This window comes from Maniola hyperantus, chromosome 6, assembly GCF_902806685.2.
Source record: "Maniola hyperantus chromosome 6, iAphHyp1.2, whole genome shotgun sequence".
Lineage (NCBI taxonomy): Eukaryota > Metazoa > Arthropoda > Insecta > Lepidoptera > Nymphalidae > Maniola > Maniola hyperantus.
In genome coordinates, this window is record NC_048541.1 from 8,873,672 (window position 1) to 8,894,371 (window position 20,700).

Below are 20,700 nucleotides of genomic sequence, written 5' to 3' on the forward strand. Positions count from 1 at the left end.
AAGTTTTTAAGATAAGCCTAAAATCGTATACCTAACTATATTATGTTTCGTGTAAATAAGCTAGAACTAGATGTTATCCTAAGGTTTTCCGCGTGGCCCTGGATACAAATTTTTCCAATATCTCGAGAGAACTTTTTATCTCGACTTCTCTATAGTTAGCCTCGGTAGCCTCTCTCTGTTCCAACACTCGATATATAGATGCCCACGACTTCGTTCACGTTGATTTAAGCTTTTAATATTGGTAACTGGAACAAAAAGTGATATCCCCATGTCCCCCGGATACAAGCTATCACTGTGCTAAACATAGGCAGACCCAAATTTCGTCAAAACTGGTTACTATTGACGTATGTGCTTTTGAATCAGCAAATGAATCTACTACTGGTGTCTGCACTGGTTTGGGCTTTACTTATTGCCTTATTACACCTCACGATCAACCCATCGCCGGCTCACTACAGAGCACAGGTCTCCTCTCAGATCATACTTTTGGCCAAAGACTACCACGCTGGCCAAGTGTGAAGTGGCAGACTTCACACACCTTTGAGAACATTATGGAGAACTCTCAGACATGCTTGTTTCCTCACGACGTTTTCCTTCACCGTTACACCTAATAGTAGCACAATAATTAATTTATAATTTTAAGCGACCCATCGCTCATTTCATTGTTTGGAATTTGGATCCATGAAGAAATTAAGTTGTAATTTAGTTAATTGCTTGACTAATTTATATTTATGTAAAACAGTCATGGAATAAATATTTCAGAAAAATCAAAAACAGGGTCTAATGTATATTTTTATTATAAAATTATTACAAGTAAGGATTTTAATTATCATTTGATGCCATATGTCGTATTAAATCTGATATAAATTTATCTATTTTTCTTACATCTTGCTGAACTTCAGTTTTATACTGGAGACACTGAAACACAAAATAATTGATAAGTATTAATTAATTAGGTTAATAAAATTAATTGTATTACAATAAAACTTTCTCTACATTAAATATATTTTGAAAATTTTAATTGGAGGAATCCTTATTACTAGTATTATAGCTCAAAACAGTGTTTTTTTACTCTTCATATATATGTCTGATTGCACATCACGTCAAAACTACTGAACAGATTTGAATGCAAATTGGCATATTCTGGGTTCACATATTCTGGGTTTTAGTAGAGGATATTTTTATCCAGATTTTTAGTCAGACAAGGCTCTCTTGGCACTTGAATGAAATTGACAGGGGAGCGTAGTTGAAGAACAAAGGCTGCTGTCGGTGCCAATGAGGTGCTATGGTGGAGTCCCATAAAAGTATGAAGTCTAGACGATTCGCGCAGCTAAAGCTAATTGGCACCGACCCCAAAAAGTATTATTATGGAACTATATTAACTCTTGTATACATAATATATTCGGTAATAAATTAAATTATTTTTCAATTTTTAGTGTTTGTGTAACGAAGTCGGTTTTTTTTTTTTGTAAAATTTTTATCTAATCAGTACCCTTATTATAATTGCGAAAGTGTGTTTGTTTGTTGGTTTATTGGTTTGTCCTTCAATCAAGTCGCAACGGTGCAACGGATTGACGTGATTTTTTGCATGGGTATAGTTATAGATATGGACCTGGGAGAATACCATTTCTCCACAAAGAAAGTTTTTTTTTAAATTTATAGACTAGCGCTTGGCTGCAATCATACCTGGTGGCAAGTGATGATGTAGCCTAAGATGGAGCGCGCTTGCCTAGAAGATGCCTATTCACTCTTGTTTTGAAGGTACCCATATTATAATTGGAGGGGAAAACTGATGTTGGAAGGGTGTTCCAAATGTCCCAAATTAAAAAAAAAAACTAATTTTCATAAATTCTACCGGAACGAAGCTGGGCTGCATGGTGGTTACAGACATAGCACATAACTGAGTAGGTTCCTGCGGTAGTGATGATGTAAAGTGAGAGCTCAGTGATTTGTCAACTTGTCACCACTGTCACCCTTCCCGCACCGCTCCACTACCAAGAGCCATCTCAGTAAAGTGCTATACCTATAGTACTTATGTCTCAATCTACAATAATAATAATAATCACCTAAACTGATTTTATTAGTGGTGACTTATGCAAGATTCTGTGACGAGATACTTATTCAGGTTCTTATATTTTTGGCTTTTGACATACTGATAACTTGCATAATATGGACCCACCAAATATTATACCAATGTGATTCAGGAATAATATCTCAATCCGATGAGACATCCCATGGAAAATCAGAAAAGTAAATAATCTAGATTCAAATGCACAAAAGTTTGTAATTAATAGGTAAATTGCAGACTTGGATAATTAAATAAACCTTTTTTTTAAAAGTAGACTGGCTTCAAAAGCACTGAAAAGTATTATACATACTAATAGTATAAATGCGAAAGTGTGTGTGTGCCTGTTTGCTACCTTTTCACCCCCCAACATGTTAGCCGATTTCAATGAAACTTGGTACAGAATTAGCTTACATCCCGGGAAGGACATAGGCTACCTACTTTTATCCCGGAAATTTAAAGAGTTCTCATGGGATTTTTAAAAAAACCTAAATCCACATGGACAAAGTCGCGGTTAATCTATAAGGAACAGAAATTATAGACATTTTTTAATTACAGAATTGAGAACAAGAGGATAATTATGAGCCTGTTTGCTCACAAATATCTATATATATATAAAAGGAAAAGGTGACTGACTGACTGACTGACTGAATGACTGATTGACTGACTGATCTATCAACGCACAGCTCAAACTACTGGACGGATCGGGCTGAAATTTGGCATGCAGATAGCTATTATGACGTAGGCATCCGCTAAGAAAGGATTTTTGAAAATTCAACTCCTAAGGGGGTGAAATAGGGTTTTGAAATTTTGAAGTCCACGCGGACGAAGTCGCGAGCATAAGCTAGTTAATAATAATCTTTATAAATTTTTTTTGAAACGAAAATCAGTACCATTATTATAAATGCGAAAGTGTGTTTGTTTGTTGGTTTGTCCTCTAATCACGTCGCAACGATGCAACGGATTGACGTGATTTTTTGCATGGGTATAGATAAAGACCTGCAGAGTGACATAGGCTACTTTTTATCCCGAAAAATAAGAGTTCCCACTGTATTTTTAAAAAACCTAATTCCACTCAGACGAAGTCGCGGGCATCAGCTAGTATTACAATAAAACTTAAAGCTAGCCTTATCTAATTACTATATAAATCATGCCCGCTTGGAATGGTGCCAAGAATACTGGCTGCATTTCCGCGCTGAACAGCCAGGCTGATCCGTAGCGCAAAAAATGAGTCAGCCCTTCTGTCACCAGATGAGGCTATTAATCGCGGTGAAATGTCTCATAAAATTTTTTTAGCACTAAGACTCCATGGCCCCAGGGTCTCCACGGCAAACGGAACAAAAATGTAACTCTCGATAAGAGAGGCATACTTGCGCCGCTTGCCGTTTTCAGCTGTTTCTGCTGCGGCTCCCGGTCTTGATGCTGTCTCCCTGATATGACACGGGGCCAATGTGTCAACGCAAGTTGCGTCCCACACTAGCGCCCGTCCCCGTTCCCAGGGAACCAGCGTCAATCCATCAGGTCTCTTGCCATCATCCCGACTAATCCCTGCCGGCTCAATGAGCGCAGGAATATCTATGGTGGCAAGAGCTCTTTTATTATAGAAATATTGTGTTATATGAAGTCAATTAAAACTTAATTAAAAGTACAATTTCAATATTTTACCTTTTTGTTGTCTGTAATTTTCACCAAAAATAATCCTTTAGAATGTGAATATTTTAAACTGTATCGAGTGTTTATTGGATCACGCAAATATAACATCTCTGCTGACTTTTCGAACTCTTCCCAGTTAGGTATATAAGTCATGTTAAATATTTGTACAAAATTAGTAAAATTACAACAATATTAAAATGTAATCAAATGTGTGACTGTGAAACACAGAAGATCACTATCATACGTAGTGATTATATACTCTTTGATCACTATCACCGATAACTACCTACTCTATGATCACTATGCTGTGAAATGTGAATGCAATGCACAGAACACCAAGACAGAACATACTCTGTGCAGAACACTATCCTAGAGTGAATGTGACCGCCAAGCATAGAGTATAGGATCCGCCAAGTGCAGGGCCTGTCAACTCGAGGGCGAAGTAGATGTATCAGTCTATCTCTCTTGTTTTGTATGGCGTGCGCTTTCACCTCGTTCTACCCGACAGATGTGTATGATTTGTAGATCCTTCTTTGATCCCTCCTCCTATCTCAGAACAAGGACTGTGAAGTAGCCCATATTTCATCCAAGAAGTAGCCCTATTGTGACACTTACTGTTAGAGCGAGATAGCTAAATGCATTTAAGCTCTTATTAGAACGTGACAAAATAATTATGTTTTGTCCTTATCACCATGGCCACTTTTTTTGTTTGCCAAAATGTATTTGTACGTGAGTATTTGGCAAACTACGTGAAGTGTAGAAGGAATGACATTTCACAAGTAAGAAAATCTGCTAAGAGCGAGAGCTAGTTGCAAATCTGGACATATCTGTGCCTCTTATGGTAGCGTCTGTGGCGTTGTGGAGTGTGGAGCGTCCACAGAACATTATTATTTTAGCTAGGCGGGGGAGTGTCTACCTCTGTGGTTAGTAAAACCTTTTGAGCGCAACCGAAAAAATCAATAACTAAACAGTGATGTATTCATTTGTCTTTTTAAAATGAGAATGTGACAAAACATTTCCTTTAATTCATCGAAGAAACTATTTTATTTAAAAAAATATATCTGTTGAAGCTTGATGCTCATTTTTTATTTATTTACATAGTGATGAATTTTCTCATAGTTACGGCGTGGTAGAACATTCTGCGTGTTGGAATATCGCCCTTTCCGCTAAATATAACTGTTAAAGGTTTGTAAATCAATATAATAAATAATATGGAATGTGTAGTATCAGTAATAATAGTCAAAATAGTGTTGAAATGAACTATCGACCTTCGCCATTGTCTGCAGCATGCATGGTGCATTGCGTTTATGATAGGTAGGTACTTCGTTGTAGGTACCTACCTATGTAGAATTTAGATATTTAACTTTCGTGATCGCCATTCTTTATGTACATAATATTATATTCTAATTCGGTTTTTAAAGAGTTCTAACAATTTCAAAATACTTTCCTTATAGAAAATGTATGGACCAGCATTTTTATTGTATTTTTCGTCTGTTAGGTAAGGTAAGTTGAGTTCTTTATTGTAAAAGACTAGTTTTTCCAATGAACAAAGATTTATTCTTATAATAATAAAATATACAGCCTACTGAAGAAAAGTTATAAATTAGTTTATTTGAATTTTAATGGCATAGTTATTCATAAGTACCTACCTAATTAATATTAATATTATTTTGATTAGAGCCTACTTCAAAATTCTTAGTAAATTTTCCAAGTTTTTGTTCAATATTGAAAGGATAAGTAATATGTTCTAACTAAGAATATGAAAATTTCTGCCAGGTTGTGACGTCTTATACTTTATAAATATATATTGATTTACTTAATATTACTTATATTTTGAGTGATTTCTAGTACCATTAATTAATAACTAAGCAAAGTACTTTTCAAACGTGCAAACCATAATTTCAGTAATTTTCAGGTGACAGACCTTGACAGATAGAGGACAGGCATTTTTTTATTTCATAACTTGTGTTTGGTTATTGGTACACTTTGGTTGCTTCATGATTTTTTGTTAAATTCATATTACTGTAGTAAAGAGATTGTACGAGTAGCTCAACTGGTAGTACATGACAAAAATTATGTTAATGTTAGTTATGTTAGTATAGTTTGTGCGACCATCACGAAATTGGTTTTTTGATTTTTTGTGATTTTCGCACAAACTATTCCTTATGGGCTTTAATGTTACATCAGATAAAAATTCCACAAACATTAAACGGCCAAGCCATACTTTTTTTTACCAAGATGTAGGGTTTGTAGAATCAGGGCTTATAAGTAGATTTATTTGTTATTTATAAAGATGATATAGCACTTGATAGCTATATGCTTTGGACTTGTTCCCATGGGCCGCACAAATCAAAGCTCTACTAGAGATCTCATAACTTTTTAATAGTGAAAGCATTATGAACTTGTGAGTCTGGGCAACCAAATTTACATAAAATGTTTTTGGTGGGATTTCTATTTACTAAGAAGTTGATGACTATTGTAAAGGTGCTTTTTATTGAACTTTACTATAAATACTACACAAAATAAATATATTTTTGCCAATATTGATTTTCGTATTTATAAAGATTTGTTTTTGCATTCTACACCCCCATAGCCGCCAGTTCGAAAGCTAAGGAGAAAACTCGAATTTTTACACAAAATAGGGTTCAAATAAGAAAATTAATAAGAAATAAATTTGGATAGAGTCTATAGTAGTATAGAATCGAGATGGCAATCGAGGAGGGAATGCCCCGCACACGAACAGCCCCCGCGCTAACCCAGTGCGGGCGAGCGTGGGTGACGTGTGGGTGTGTGGGGCGTGCCCCCCCTGTCTAAAACCCCAATCGCTATCTCAATGTGTCGCATACCTTCATACATATTATTTTATACTACTTACTATTTTCATGCATATTATTTTATGTTAAGTTCCTTCTAATAATAATTAATAATTAGGTATCATTCAAACTGATATTATATTCAGAATTTTATTTAAAATCTGCAGAATTAGGAGACAGTGAATATTATATTAATCGCCCATTGTATAAACATTTGTGACACATATTGTGATACAAATCATTTCTGTACCTACATAGTAACTGTTTGTTGTTTGATGCTTCTACAATGTAATGTTTTGTAGAAACGATTGTATATTATTATTTTCAGATTATTGTTGGTTGAAGTAAAAATATACATTATACAACACTGTAATTATTAAGTCAAAATGGAAGAAATTAATGGTGAGCTTTTTGGGGATGGACTTGTTAGTCTTAGTGATGAGGGGTCTTTGGAGTCTACCGATAGTGGGAAACAAGAGCAAAATTGTAAAATTTGCGAGTGAGTAATTTTTCACTAAACCTATGTAGTTAAAGAAGTCACAAACAAACAAAACTTGATATAAATTTGTAAGTATAATAATTTATTGATGTTTTTAATTTTTAGCAATAAATTATGCAGTCCTCGTGTATTGTCATGTCTTCATGTATTCTGTGAAGCATGTATCGACAAACTAATGGTGAATGAAGCTGGGGATTCGCTTAAATTTGATTTGGCTGTTGAATGCCCCCTGTGCAAACAAGAAACTAAGGTGGTATATACTCTCTTTCATACATAATTTTATTATGAGAAAATTATAACAAAATTTAAATGTTTTATATTTATTTAGATGCCTGGCGGGGGAGCGGTATCACTGCCATCAGACTATGTCCTTACGAATATCTTGGATGTTTCTACCATGGACCAATCAGTTGTTTGTACTTGCTGCAAAAGCAAGGAACCTGCTGTTGCTAGATGTACGGATTGTTCTCATTTCCTATGCGCTAACTGCAATTCCGCGCATGAGTTCATGAGGTGTTTCGAAAATCATCGCGTTGTGCCATTCGATGCTCTCAGGTCATCCAAAGAAAAAGCTGCTGTGCACAAGCCAATATTCTGCACTCGCCACGTCGGCGAGAGTCTCAAGTTTTATTGCTGCGAGTGTGAGGTGGGCGCTTGCACGGAATGTTTGACTGTCGATCATAAAGTTGGAGAGCACCGCTGTGAGCGGATTGTTGACGCGGAACCAAGTTTACGCGCAGAGCTGCGTACTTTTATTGTTGAAGCTAACGCTCGGGCTGTCGCCGCTGGATGCGCATCGGTTAAACTTGATGACGCTCTGGGCGATTTGCAGCGACAGAGAGATGATGCTGAAAGCGTCATTAATGAGGCTTTTCACGCTTACAAAGCAGCTTTAGGGAGGCGTCGTGAAAAGGCTCTGGCGGAATTAGAAAGATTACATAAGGAAAGAGAACTGAAGGTAATGGATCTCTTCGACCGCGTCGATAAAACTGTGCAACGTATTGATTGTGCTTGTAAATTTGCTGCCAGACTTCTCAGAAGGGGCGATGGCACCGAAATTGTCATGTTGAAGAAAACTGTTGCTTCTCAGTTTGCGCGGCTTTTAGAAGGCGCTCCCGAATTCGACGTGGATTATTCATTAGAATTTATTACCAAAACGGAAAAATTTGATTCGGTAACCGAGGAAACGTTTGGAACATTCCGCACTGAAGCAACTATAGCCGATGAAAGAAAACGAGCCAGTGAATCCTCGGCCATAGTCTCCGTGACTTCGAATTCTCATTCACCCGCCATATCCGTAACAAATGCTCCAGTTTTCGATGACTATCCACTGGGTAATGTTCGCCGGGTCACGGGCGTATCTGTCGGCAGCTTAGTCGGGGTTCCCGGTGTCGGGGGAGTGCCCGGAATGGGTCTACCAGGTGTCGGCACAGTCCCGGGCGTGGGTGCCCTTCCGAACCCCGGTGTCCTCCCGGGAGTCGTCAACGTCAATAGCGTCGGAGCTGTCACTGGTGTGGGTGGGGTTCCTGCTCTACCGTCAATGGTCGAATACAATCTGCAACAACTGGCAAGTATCGCCGAGAAGGAAGTGCCACCACCGCCTCACGCGTCACCGGCTCCCCCGTTTACTCTAGCCGAACTACTCGCTGGAGATCTAAACTCTCCTCAAGCTTATAATAACTTGCAAGCGCTCGCCAAGCTCGGATTGAATGCTGGTAAGATCTGATCTACTTTTGGTATGCGTATTTACTAAGTGATTTTAAATAGGTAAGTTGTAACAAGTTATGATTATATTGCAGATGTGAATGGATTTGGCGGAGTCGGAGGCGTCGGTAGCATCGGCGGCGTAGGTCCTCGGGGCGTGTCTCCGGGCAGGCCGCTCTTGACGCCCGCAGAGGAGGCCGCTCTGGTCGCTCCGCCGGCACCGCTCGTGCGTGCCAACAAGGCTACCCCAATGCATATAAGATTCAAGTTTGGTCAGCTCGGCGGAGGAAAGGGCCAGTTCAACTCACCGCATGGATTCTGTCTCGGGAACGATGAAGACATCATCGTAGCCGATACAAACAATCACCGCATAACGGTATGAATTAATAAACATGGAAAACTCTATAATTATCTTCAAAATGTTTAGTTAATATATATTTGTATCATATTTGTAGGTATTCGACAAGTCTGGTAACCACAAGTTCAACTTTGGTGTGGCGGGAAAGGAGGAGGGTCAACTCTGGTACCCTCGTAAAGTTGCGGTTGTGCGCGCTACGGGGAAGTTCGTCGTTTGCGATCGCGGCAATGAGAGATCGCGCATGCAAATTTTTACCAAAAACGGACATTTCTTGAAGAAAATCGCCGTACGTGTAACCTATTTTTAACGACTTTTTTATTCTGCAGGTATGACGATAGTCAACTTATTCAATTACTAGATGATGCCCGCGACCTCGTCCGCTTGGATTTAGGTTTTTAAAAATCCCGTGGGAACTCTTCGATTTTCCGGGATAAAAAGTAGCCTATGTCTTTCCCCGAGATGTAAGCTAACTCTATACTAGCTCTTAGTTTGAAGATGTGATGTGTGGCAGTTATGTAAATAAACGTCTTTACTTTCTTTCTTCTTTCTATACCAAATCATCAAATCGGTTAAACTTTTGGACTGTGAAAAGCTAGCAGACAGACAGACAGACAGACACACTTTCATATTTATAATATTAGTATGGATATTTTCAATAATAACTTAATCTCCTGATATTTTTAAAACTATTTTAATTTAGTCAAAACTTGAAACAGGAAACAATTTTATTTGGAAAACAACAGGTAAAACTATACAATAATATAATGCTACAGGAAAATAATTGATAAAATTTGATAACTAGACCCTGTTATCTTGTCGCATTGACAACAATGGGTACAAAATGGCATAGGAACCTTGGAATTTGTGGTATTTTTGAATAAATATATTATAAACTAGCTGATGCCCCCGGCTTCGCCCGCGTGGATTTGGATTTTTAAAAATCCCGTGGGAACTTTTGATTTTCCAGGACAAAAAGTAGCCTATCCGTAGTAGCCCTTCCCCGGGAGGCAAGGTATCTCAGAACCAAAATTCATAAAAACATTAAATTGATTCTTAAATCCCGTTTAGTAATGAGTCCTTACAAAATCAGTTTTGAGGAGTTGGGTCCTTGAATTCAACGATAGTCTTTACTTTTTAGGTACCTAAAATATCAATTTATAACCGACAGTTTCTAAATCCCATCAGCTTAGGTGATCAGGTCCCCTGCAGCATCAGGATTGAGGAGTTGGAATCCAATTTTTTTATGGAACAATGTTGAAAAGTTTCTATATCGATTAAAAAAGAAAGTACGCAAATCGGTTCAGAAATCTCGGTGATTTCGGTGTAGGTACATAATTATGTAGAAAAACACAACTCCTCCTTTTTTTAAAGTCGGTTAAAAAAGTAGCCTATGTTACTCCCTGGTTAATCCTCAACTTGTCTGTGAAAGTCCCGTCAAAATAGGTTCAGCCGTTCCGTAGATTAGCCCGTTCAAACAGACAGACAGACACTTCAATTTTATTTATTAGTATAGACATGACTTGTATCTACCTTTACATTTTAATAGGTAGGTACTATAAATATTTTTATTTATTTTATTTATTCTTTATTGCACACAACACAAAGTATGTAAACATATCAGAAAAACATACAAGGATCTTAATGTAATAGCTGTAGCATGCAAAGGCGGCCTTACCGCTAAAGCGATCTCTTCCAGGCAACCTTTGACGAAAGGGATTACTAAAGCACGGCTTGGTGCGGCAACTGAAAGTGGCCCTATGTATATTAAACTAGACTACATACACAAAACATACTAATAATACACAAATATATCTCTATAATATGCTACATAATGCTGTTTTATACAGGGTGGCCCGGGATGTGACGTCTAAAAGAAAAATTTGAATACCTTATATTAAGGGGTATCCTAATCACCCCCATGTATGTTCAGCGTTTTTCAATAGTTTAGGAGATATGAATTTTTTAATGAATTTTCATAATTTTTTTTTTTTTAAAGAACGCTTTTGGACATTTTTTTTCGTGGTAATTAGTAACCATAAGTTTACCTATTGCTTAAAAAATAACGGTTTACCTAGGCATTATGGAATATGACTAAAATTTTATCGAAAGTTTAAAATAATTGTTCGAGCGCAGTAGCTACAAAACTTCAAGACTTGAAAAAAAAAAAATGGCGCAAATGGCATTTAAGTATTTCTAAAAACTTTTATGGACTTACCACTTCAGAAATAATTAAAAAAAACCTAACCTTAATAGGGGTTAACCTAACCTTAAATGAGTGACCTTTTTTAATTCAAAATTAATCATAAAATTTTCTTCAAATCAGGAAAAATTCACAATATGTAAAAATATACATCATTAATTTAACTGTTTTTAGTGTTCCGTACCAGAAAGGTGCCAATGGGACCCTATTACTAAGCCTCCGCTGTCCGTCCGTCCATCCGTCCGTCTGTCTGTCTGCGGGCTATATCTCTTGAACCGTAATAGGTAGAGAGTTGAAATTTTCACAGAATATGTATTTCTATTGCCGCTTTAATAACAAGTAAAAAAATTTCAATGAGGTGCCATTGTAGAGTCTCATAAAAATATGAAGTCTAGACGATTCGCGCAGCTAAAGCTAATTGGCACCGGCACCAAAAAGTATTATTATGGAACTATATCAACTCTTGTATACATAATATATTCGGTAATAAAATAAATTATTTTTTAATTTTTAGTGTTTGTGTATTGAAGTCGGTTTTTATTTTTTTGTAATTTTTTTATAGTTTAATATAAAACGTGTAAATGCTACCTGTCGGCGGCACTTGCCACGCTCTATCATATTTTATTTTGACCGCTGAATCATCCAGGTTTTATTAATTACTGGATGAAGTCCGCGACTTCGTCCGCGTGGTTAAGGTTTTTAAAAATCCCGTGGGAACTCTTTGGTTTTTCGGGATAAAAATAGCCTTTGTCCTTCCCCGGTATGCAAGCTATCTCTGTACGAAATTTCGTCAAAATCGGGTAGACGGATGGGCCGTGAAATGCTAGCACTCGGACACACATTTTTGCATTTACATGAAGAGATTTTTACAGAATTTTTATATGTAACTAGCTGAAACTGCGACTTCGTCCGCGTAGATTGAGGTGTTTAAAAATCCCGTGGGAACTCTTTTGATTTTAAAATAAATTAGATATTATAAATGAGAAAGTGTGTTTGTTTGTTGGTTTATATCGGTTTGTTGGTGTGTCCTTCAATCACTTCGCAACGGAGCAACGGATCTAAGTTATTTTTTGCATGGATATAGTTAAAGACCTGGAGAATGACATAGGCTACTTTTTTATACCGGAAAATCAAAAATCAAAGTGTTCCGACGGGATATTTAAAAACCTAAATCCAAGCGGACGAAGTCGCGGGCGTCAGCTAGTCCATAATAAGCCTAAATAAGTAAGGATCGTGATTTCAGGTACGCTTCATCGACATAGTCGCTGGTCTAGCAGTCACTGCTGAAGGTCTCATTGTGGCTGTGGACAGTGTGACACCAACAGTCTTCATCCTGTCCGAAGAGGGCGATCTCATGAGCTGGTTCGATTGCAGTGAGTGCATGAGAGAGCCGTCGGATATTGCTATCAGTGGTAAGTCTGATTCATGATCATCATGATCTAACCATCGTCGGCTCCCTACACAACACGGGTCTCCTCTCAGACAGAAGGGTTTTGGTCTCTTTGTATAGTCTACCACGTTGGTCAAGTGCGGATTGGCAGACTTCACACACCTTTGAGAACATTATGGAGAACTCAGGCATACAGGTTTCCTCACGATGTTTTCCTTCACCGTTAAAGCAAGTGATATATTTTAATTACTTAAAACAGATAAGATAATTAAGAGGCGCGTACCCGGGCCCGACCTCCGATTAGGAGGTGGGGGAAGTCAGAATGGTTCTTTACTATTAGGTCCTTTTAGATAAAGTTGAAAGAAAAATATTGATTATTGAATAAAAAAGAAATTTGACTTCAGTGATAAAGAATGTTGCAGACGGGGAACATGTTTAACAATAATTATTAACAATTTTTACTTTTGTATGTCCCTGGCCGAGATACTCTTAGATGTTGTTGTAGCTGTAGTAGTTGTGTTGTAGTACTGTAGTAGTAAGTTTGATTTATTTTATTAATTTTTATTTTAAACATTTTATTCTTTTTGATTTTTTCACTACCTATAAATATTTTCGAAGAGATACATACCTCAATTTGATTTTTTAAAAAACCTATTCAACGAGGTCACATTTTAGGCCTTATGTAGCATTTCACTAACCTCTAAGGGACGGTGGCATTGTACCAGTTTAAGCTGGGGTTTCCTATAGTTAAAGCCGGAGTTTCCTAGGAATGCGTTGCGGCCGGAAAGGCCGGCTTCAACTAGGTTAGGTTTTCATGAAGAACTGTATCCCCAGTCATTTACCATTAGATGAGATTGCAGTTGAGCGTTTTCAATCAGGCTCTAAAACGAATTTGGTTAAACAATTGAAATAATAAATTAAATACAGGCAAGGAATTCTACGTGTGCGACTTCAAGGGACACTGTGTGGTCGTGTTCGACGACGAAGGTCGGTTTCTGCGTCGCATCGGCTGCGAGAACGTGACCAACTTCCCCAACGGCATCGACGTGTCGGACGCCGGCGACGTACTCATCGGCGACTCGCACGGCAACAAGTTCCATGTGGCCGTGTTCTCGCGCGACGGCGTCCTCGTCACCGAGTTCGAGTGCCCCTATGTGAAGGTTGGTAACATCAGATTATATGAGAACGTAACCAACTTCCCTAATAGCATCGACGTGTGGCTTTCATATAGCACCCGAAGTGAAACGTTGTCTGACAAACCATGTGCGGCGAAAAAAGTCCCGCTTTCGTGTCTGGCTTTGTGCTACCAAAATTTAAAATTCTTTTTATTTGACTACACGCGTTCCATCTCTGCCATTTTAGAATTGTCCCTTCCGGAATGGTATTAGAATGTCAAAATCTAGTTATCGCGGCCACAGTGCTTGTTGTGCACACACACACACGGAATCATTTATAAAGTGAATTGTTGCAGGTATCGCGCTGCTGTGGCCTGAAGATAACGTCGGAAGGCTACATCGTGACGCTCGCTAAGAATAATCACCATGTTCTAGTCCTCAACACCCTTTACATTGTCTGAGGAATAACTCAATGGCTGTAAGTCTGCATACTACAAGATCTCACATTTATTCCCTATATTATTATATTTAATTGCTGATTTTACAAAGCTTAACATTTTTGCTAAAAACAGTATTTGATTACTTACTTTTTGTTGTTTTGTGTTTTTCACGATAGTCACGTTTTATCCGTTCACTACGGTGATCCCAATTTTCTATTTCATTGTCTTCTTTATGTTGTGAAATTTTTAATTGAAGTTTAAATTGGTATCACTGCTAGTAGATAGATGTAATTCCCAAAGTACTAGATACTTTTAATGTTTTTTCATCTCACTTTTTTATTATGGTTGCATTTAGTTGTAAAAACAGACAATCCAAAGTTTAGGCTAATATCTCTTTGTTTACATATGTTATTATCCAGTCAATATGCACGTTAAGAAAGGATTATAATAATTTGATTGTAGAGTTTTCATATTTAGAATAGTTTGCTTTTATGATTTTGACATTATTATTTTGATATATTTTGATTACGTATAAAGTATATACGCACCACCGCTCATCAAATATTGCATTAATTTTAAGGCAAGAACAAAACGCTTAGTTTAGTGTGGGCTTTAGAGCTCACAAGTGGACAAGCGCTCTAACGCACTGCCAAATATGATTAGTCTATGATCAAATGAAAGCATATTTGCACTCCTAACCGTTGACTGGAATTACGATTTTGTTTCTAAATTTAGCAGCTGGTATGGTTCCTAGTTCAGGTGAAGTTTAATAATACATGTCAATTAGGGGTCTGCGTGGGTGTGTCGCCTCGTTAGTACATGCGTTGCTCCATATTATGAACTATCCGATTGTATACGTTTGCCTCCAGAGCATACTTTTGGCATTTTAATGTTCTCTGCGAGCGAATATTCGGAACAAGTCACGCCTAAACGCACAATTGAGTTTACTGTTAGCAAAATTTTGTTATTATTATGACCAAAGGAGGCGACACTGTAATAACGTGCCATCTAGTTTAGGTTAATCGCGTATACAATATTATTATATATTGTCCGTTAAAATATATTTACCATTTACAGATTTCTTGTGTCTATACAAAACGTTTTTTCATGTACTCTTGTTTTAGGAGCCTGTATTTGAAATTTTTTTCATAACTAGGCTATTATAATATTGATATATACGGTTTGGTTAATTTAAATTTATCTTATGCTAATTATATTGGAAGGCCACTGTTACTAAACAAAAGAAAATAATTTTGTACTGATAATAATTAAAAAGAAATACGAAACGAAACTGTTTATGTGGCATCTTCGTGCATATGGATTTCTAAGATAATTGGAATTGTAAAATATTATAATAGAATAGTTAAGGGTATTAACGGGTACACGTCGTCACAAAGCAAGTAACAATGCTTCAATGTGCCGTATTTCTTCGTCGAATTAAAGTATATTATACTAGCAATATAATATATCCATGAATGTGCCATTATAAACAAATTTTATTTCTACAAATTGATATGTTTAAAATTCGTATACAGTTCGCCAAAGTATATATTTTTATAGCTACCCACATTTAATATTCAAAATTGAGATTCATAAAATGTTTAGGTAGTAGAACAAAAAAATGTTAAAATTGTGGTTAGTAGAGTAAAAATATTAAAAACAAAATTTTCATGTAATTGATATTTCTTGGTTTTATCTTATTTAGATGTTTGATGTATATTGGATAAATTAATACTGATAATGATATGGTAAAATATATGTATTGCAAATCCTAATGACAAACAAGATACATATTTCACGATTTTACAATTCTATCGAGGCTTTCCGTCTTCCAAAGAGTAGTATTTGCATGTTTTATTTGTTTACGAAATTTTAACTATGTCATAACGGAAGTCATCGTACCCGTGTACCTATTCGTTACTAGTTTTGCAATATGTTGTAATGAAGAAGTACTTAACCAGACCACCTAAAACATTATAGTGTGATATTTTGTTTACTATTTATTTGAAGCGCTCTCTAGTTTTTTGCATGTCAATAAAATTAAAAGACAAAAGAATCGTTTACACGAAATATGTTGGTAATTTTTTTTAACAATATTAAGTTCCTGAATTACTATGTATTATAACATTAATTAAGCTATGAACATTTGTTTTAGTTTGTAACAAAATATTTTTAACCTTTAACCAAAATACAAGTGTATTGCTGAGCCATATTATTATCATTTATAAAAAAAAAAATCTAGCAATTCACTAGTAACTAAACGTGTAATTTAATGTATGTACTTAATTAGTAATATTGTTTTATTTGTTGCATATTGGAACAGTTTTAAAATACCTTAGCAACACTAATGTGATATGAGCAATAATAGAGAGACATACTACACAAGGCGGAGCAGGCGTAAGCTGGTCTAAACCCAGTGATAAGTAAAATTTTTGACGTTGAGTCTTGAATCCTCTATTTATTAGTGAGTAACTTTTGGGTTTATTTTTCTTATTGTTTTTAAGTTATTGTTTCAGGATTTTTGTCCCGATAGTATTAGGGAATTTTATTTTCTTTATTTTTTAAATAGGTTATAAAGAGTCATTACCCTTCGCGGCGATAGGTGTGATTAATACTCTGATTTTATCGATTAACTGTTTTGTTTTAATATAATAATATGTTTCGGGCCTATATTTATAGTATTTTTGGCCAGTGCGATGGGCCTTTAGATTACGAATTTTACTGCCAAATTATTTTCTTACGATATTTGTGCACATAGTAATTATTTTATTGTATAATATGTGTATAATTAGTTAATAATTGTTGGCAATTTTTTGTTTTATTAATTAATATTCAGGGTTTTAATATTATTATAATGTTCAATTTTAATTTGTTGTCCATTGATCAAAATTATAGTGTGTTAGTGACGTAAAATTAACCGAAATATAACTTAATGAGCCCCAAAGGGAGCGTTTGACGCTATTAATAAATATGCTTAGGGTTGCATAAAATTATTAAAAGTGATAAGTTTTGGATAATTTTACAAATTATACTATTTTATGTGTGTGAATTTCAATAATAATAAATTCGAAGTTTTAAAATATAATGTACGTGTAATTTTTCAAACTATTACTACATCGGCACCACTATATGGCCGTATGTGCGAAAGTATTATCATTTAAATAATATTAATTTATCCTCGATCGTTTCGGTGATATATCGTTGACAATGTTTCCTTTTGTTCTTGCCATGTATCTTATGTAGGTGTCGAAGTAGAAGTTTTATGTAGAAGTTAGTGTTTTCAATCGATATACAAAGAGCAGTGTGCCGCGTTTGCCCTAGGGATGGTGTCGGTTGTGGTTGGTAGCGGGTTCGAGGCTCGCGTCGGCCGGCTGTATATTCGTGCTGTAGCGAGTAAGCACTTAGTCATGGGGTAATGGCAGGTCAAATGGTATCTATTGTCCATTGACATTACTTGATAATAATTGTATCATTAGAGTACATTACAGTAGCCTTTCTCGGGAATCTTTAAAAGTTACCTATATACACTTTAAAAAGCAATTTTTGGTAAATATATTTCTCTTGAATCTATATTCCCTTATGTATCCAGCAATAAATTACTTCAGTAGATGTAGTTATCTCATTACGTGGCACCACAGACCGAGCATCGCGACCAGGGTCGTCGTGACCTCGGATGGTCTTCGGCCACGTTGAGACCCATGTGCCAGGTAGTGAGATATTGTAGAGGTTGCAGCGCACAAGGTGAGCTCTAATGTTACCCTCCCTATTGGAGGTGGGCGTATTGCCTATGTTGTGGCACCAAGCACGGCTCGCTGGTTCTGGTGGAGTGGGCATCAATCAGTACTGTTTTATCACTATCGGACCGCAATATTACTGTGGGTGGGGGTTTGCCAAGTTTCTTTTATCTTTTAACCTTCGGTCTGGTTAGGGCACAGTAAGCTGATCACCTGCTTACCTACCGAGTATAGGGATCGAAAAATTAGAAAATTAATTTTTGCTCTGAGATACAGAAATGCTATTAAAGTTACAAGTAATAGTCATCGAGTTTTCACTGTATGATAAGTTGTATCTAGCGTGTTAATGTGTAGATATCTTCACCCACCTCAACGCCACCAATAATTTGGTCTCTCCACTTCAAACCGACAATTTAAGGTTGTGAGCTCTATTCCGGTCGGAATTTTAAGCCACAGAGTGCTTGTGCAATAAATATCACAGTTTGGGTCTAGGCTTTTAAATTATTATAGATTATATACATTGTTGAGCTGATTATAAAAATTTAATATATTATTATACCTTTTAATATTGTTAAAGAATTCTAATTGCATTCCACATTTAGAGTGAACGAATTTGAGAAGACCATTTTCAATCTACATTATACAAGTTATTTTTTTTACAATTGTAGGATTATTAGCAGTTGCCAATGTTTTTTTCCTTTAGTCAGTAAAAGTACAAATATTTTAATATACAATTCTTGGTATTTACGTATTGTAGTATCTTATTTTTTTTATTCATTTGATTCTATAACTATAAGCATAATTTTTTTCACATAAGCGGCCATTTAAAAATATTCATCACGCAAATTATTCAGTAACTAACAAAACATATCATATTAATCTGTTTCTCACAATACGTCACATGTAGACAGAAATATTATATTAGTTTTAATGTTGTTTACACATTGTCGAGTGCATTGATTTGGTGTATTATAGAATACTTTAAATTGTAGTGGCCCAAATAATTAGAGACATGTCATAGAAAGTTCTTGCACCAATGCATGCTATAATTATTTTGCTTACATTTGTCGTAATGTGAGGTTGAGTTTTTTACTTTCACAAAATTTGCAAAATCTGTATGTCCCTCGTGTTTAAGTATATGTTTAAAATGGCTTTCGTTTTTAAATTAGATTTAAGTATATCCTAGGTTACACTTTTTAAGTTTCTTGTCATTTTTACGTTAATAACGAAATTTATTGTAATTTGTGTTTGTGTGTTGAGGTGCATGTCCCAAATGCATATTTTAATTTTGATCCAAAGATTTCGTTTATTCAATTATTTATTGATTTTATTCAATTTAATTAGTGATTTTTATTCTGATATGAAAATGACATTTGTGGAGTGTGCATTGGTATTTGATATTAGGATTTAAATATTTTTTTCCATAGTTGGTGCAGCCGAGCAAATGTCTACTATATTCTCATAAGAATATATTGCTCAATAATTTTATTCTGTTAAAGTATTTTAAACTTAAGAGTGAGTCCACAATATGAGGTGTACGTATAATGGTGGACTTCGGTGACACAAATTATATCTAACAGACAATACCCTCCGTAAAGTTTGAAAAATTGTAAGCGTTAAAGATTTATTAGATGTAGTTAGCCTTGTATGCGGCACGCCGAAAGGGCCACAAGGCCGCGCGGGGCGCAGCGGCATCACACAAGTCGGGCTCTGATCGCGTTGTCTGGACTGCGCCACGCACGCACGGTGTGCTCCGCACTGTCGACTCCGCTCCGTTCCGTTCCTACCTTTTCTATCAGTATTTGATATTTCACTCGATGCCGTGTTCACGAAGCGAGCAGTCTCAGATGATGACTTCAGTACTTTGTGTGATGGTGTTGACCGATTATATTAGACTATTTTGCCCCACAGTCAACGAAAATATTGTTATCCATACAGGAGTCTTTGCTGCATTGTGCCTAGATCTTAGAAGTTAAAAATATCGAGGTAGAGTTAATCTCAAATTTTGGCTCTTTGAATATTCCATGATATTATTTTGTTTTCATGAAAATGTATTTACATTATTATACATTCATACACTTAGTGATTATTGTATACATGAATATATACATTGCGTAGTTTGTAACTTGATTTTATCGTAAAATTAAGATGCCCAACTAGTTAGTATCTGCCCACCGCGTTCCGCAGGAATTGATCGCATACATTAGTCATCATTTTGCACCGTATTTTCGTGGACAGACGTAGTTTGTGTTGACTAGTTGACCATCTTACTTTGACCAAATTTGTCTGCCGCCGATGTCGCTTGAGAATTTGCACAGTTGAATGCACTCGTCCTTTATGGCGAGTACAAATTTTCACGTGGCGTTTGCGGTTTCTTAATAATTAAGTTTATTACGTATCGTGAACTGTGGCCAGGATAACAACAACAGCACAGAGCAGTGTAATTCAGAGCCTGCCTAAAATATATTTTTGTCATGATTTTATTTAGGTATATACATGTTATTATTCACATATTACAGTTTTCTCAATATTAGCTTGTATTTTAATTAAGAAATAATCATATTTAACATTGCCAGGTGATCAGCAACCTGCACTTTAATATTTTTGGAAACTATTGAACTTAAATTGTACTGACTTTATAAATATATTTACTTCAATAAAGATTTTCCATGCCACTATGAGGCGTTTTTGATTTAAACACATTTCTTCATAAAATATAAGTAACAGAGATT

The 20,700-nt window shown here is 36.0% G+C and overlaps 2 protein-coding genes across 2 annotated transcripts; one reads left to right on the forward strand and one right to left on the reverse strand.

Annotated features, from left to right (window-relative positions):
• Positions 1-779: 779 nt before the first annotated feature.
• On the reverse strand, positions 780-3,964 carry Srp9 (signal recognition particle 9). The gene is made up of 2 exons (XM_034969863.2): positions 3,728-3,964; positions 780-915 (listed from the first exon to the last, which is right to left on the reverse strand). The coding sequence occupies exons 1-2, from the start codon at positions 3,866-3,868 to the stop codon at positions 820-822; spliced, it is 237 nt and encodes a 78-aa protein (XP_034825754.1). The 5' UTR covers positions 3,869-3,964; the 3' UTR covers positions 780-819.
• A 671-nt stretch (positions 3,965-4,635) lies between these two features.
• On the forward strand, positions 4,636-20,646 carry mei-P26 (meiotic P26). The gene is made up of 9 exons (XM_034969862.2): positions 4,636-4,900; positions 6,857-7,027; positions 7,133-7,277; positions 7,356-8,742; positions 8,827-9,107; positions 9,187-9,375; positions 12,533-12,701; positions 13,607-13,839; positions 14,151-20,646. The coding sequence occupies exons 2-9, from the start codon at positions 6,915-6,917 to the stop codon at positions 14,253-14,255; spliced, it is 2,622 nt and encodes an 873-aa protein (XP_034825753.1). The 5' UTR covers positions 4,636-4,900; positions 6,857-6,914; the 3' UTR covers positions 14,256-20,646.
• Positions 20,647-20,700: the final 54 nt, after the last annotated feature.

Excerpts from the sequence above, each read along its gene's own strand:
- mei-P26 (XM_034969862.2), top strand. The coding sequence starts at position 6,915 with ATGGAAGAAATTAATGGTGAGCTTTTTGGGGATGGACTTGTTAGTCTT. Across the intron at positions 8,743-8,826 it reads CAAGCTCGGATTGAATGCTG|ATGTGAATGGATTTGGCGGA; the intron begins GTAAGATCTGAT and ends ATTATATTGCAG. Across the intron at positions 12,702-13,606 it reads GTCGGATATTGCTATCAGTG|GCAAGGAATTCTACGTGTGC; the intron begins GTAAGTCTGATT and ends AATTAAATACAG.
- Srp9 (XM_034969863.2), bottom strand. The coding sequence starts at position 3,868 with ATGACTTATATACCTAACTGGGAAGAGTTCGAAAAGTCAGCAGAGATG. Across the intron at positions 916-3,727 it reads AAATTACAGACAACAAAAAG|TGTCTCCAGTATAAAACTGA; the intron begins GTAAAATATTGA and ends TTTGTGTTTCAG.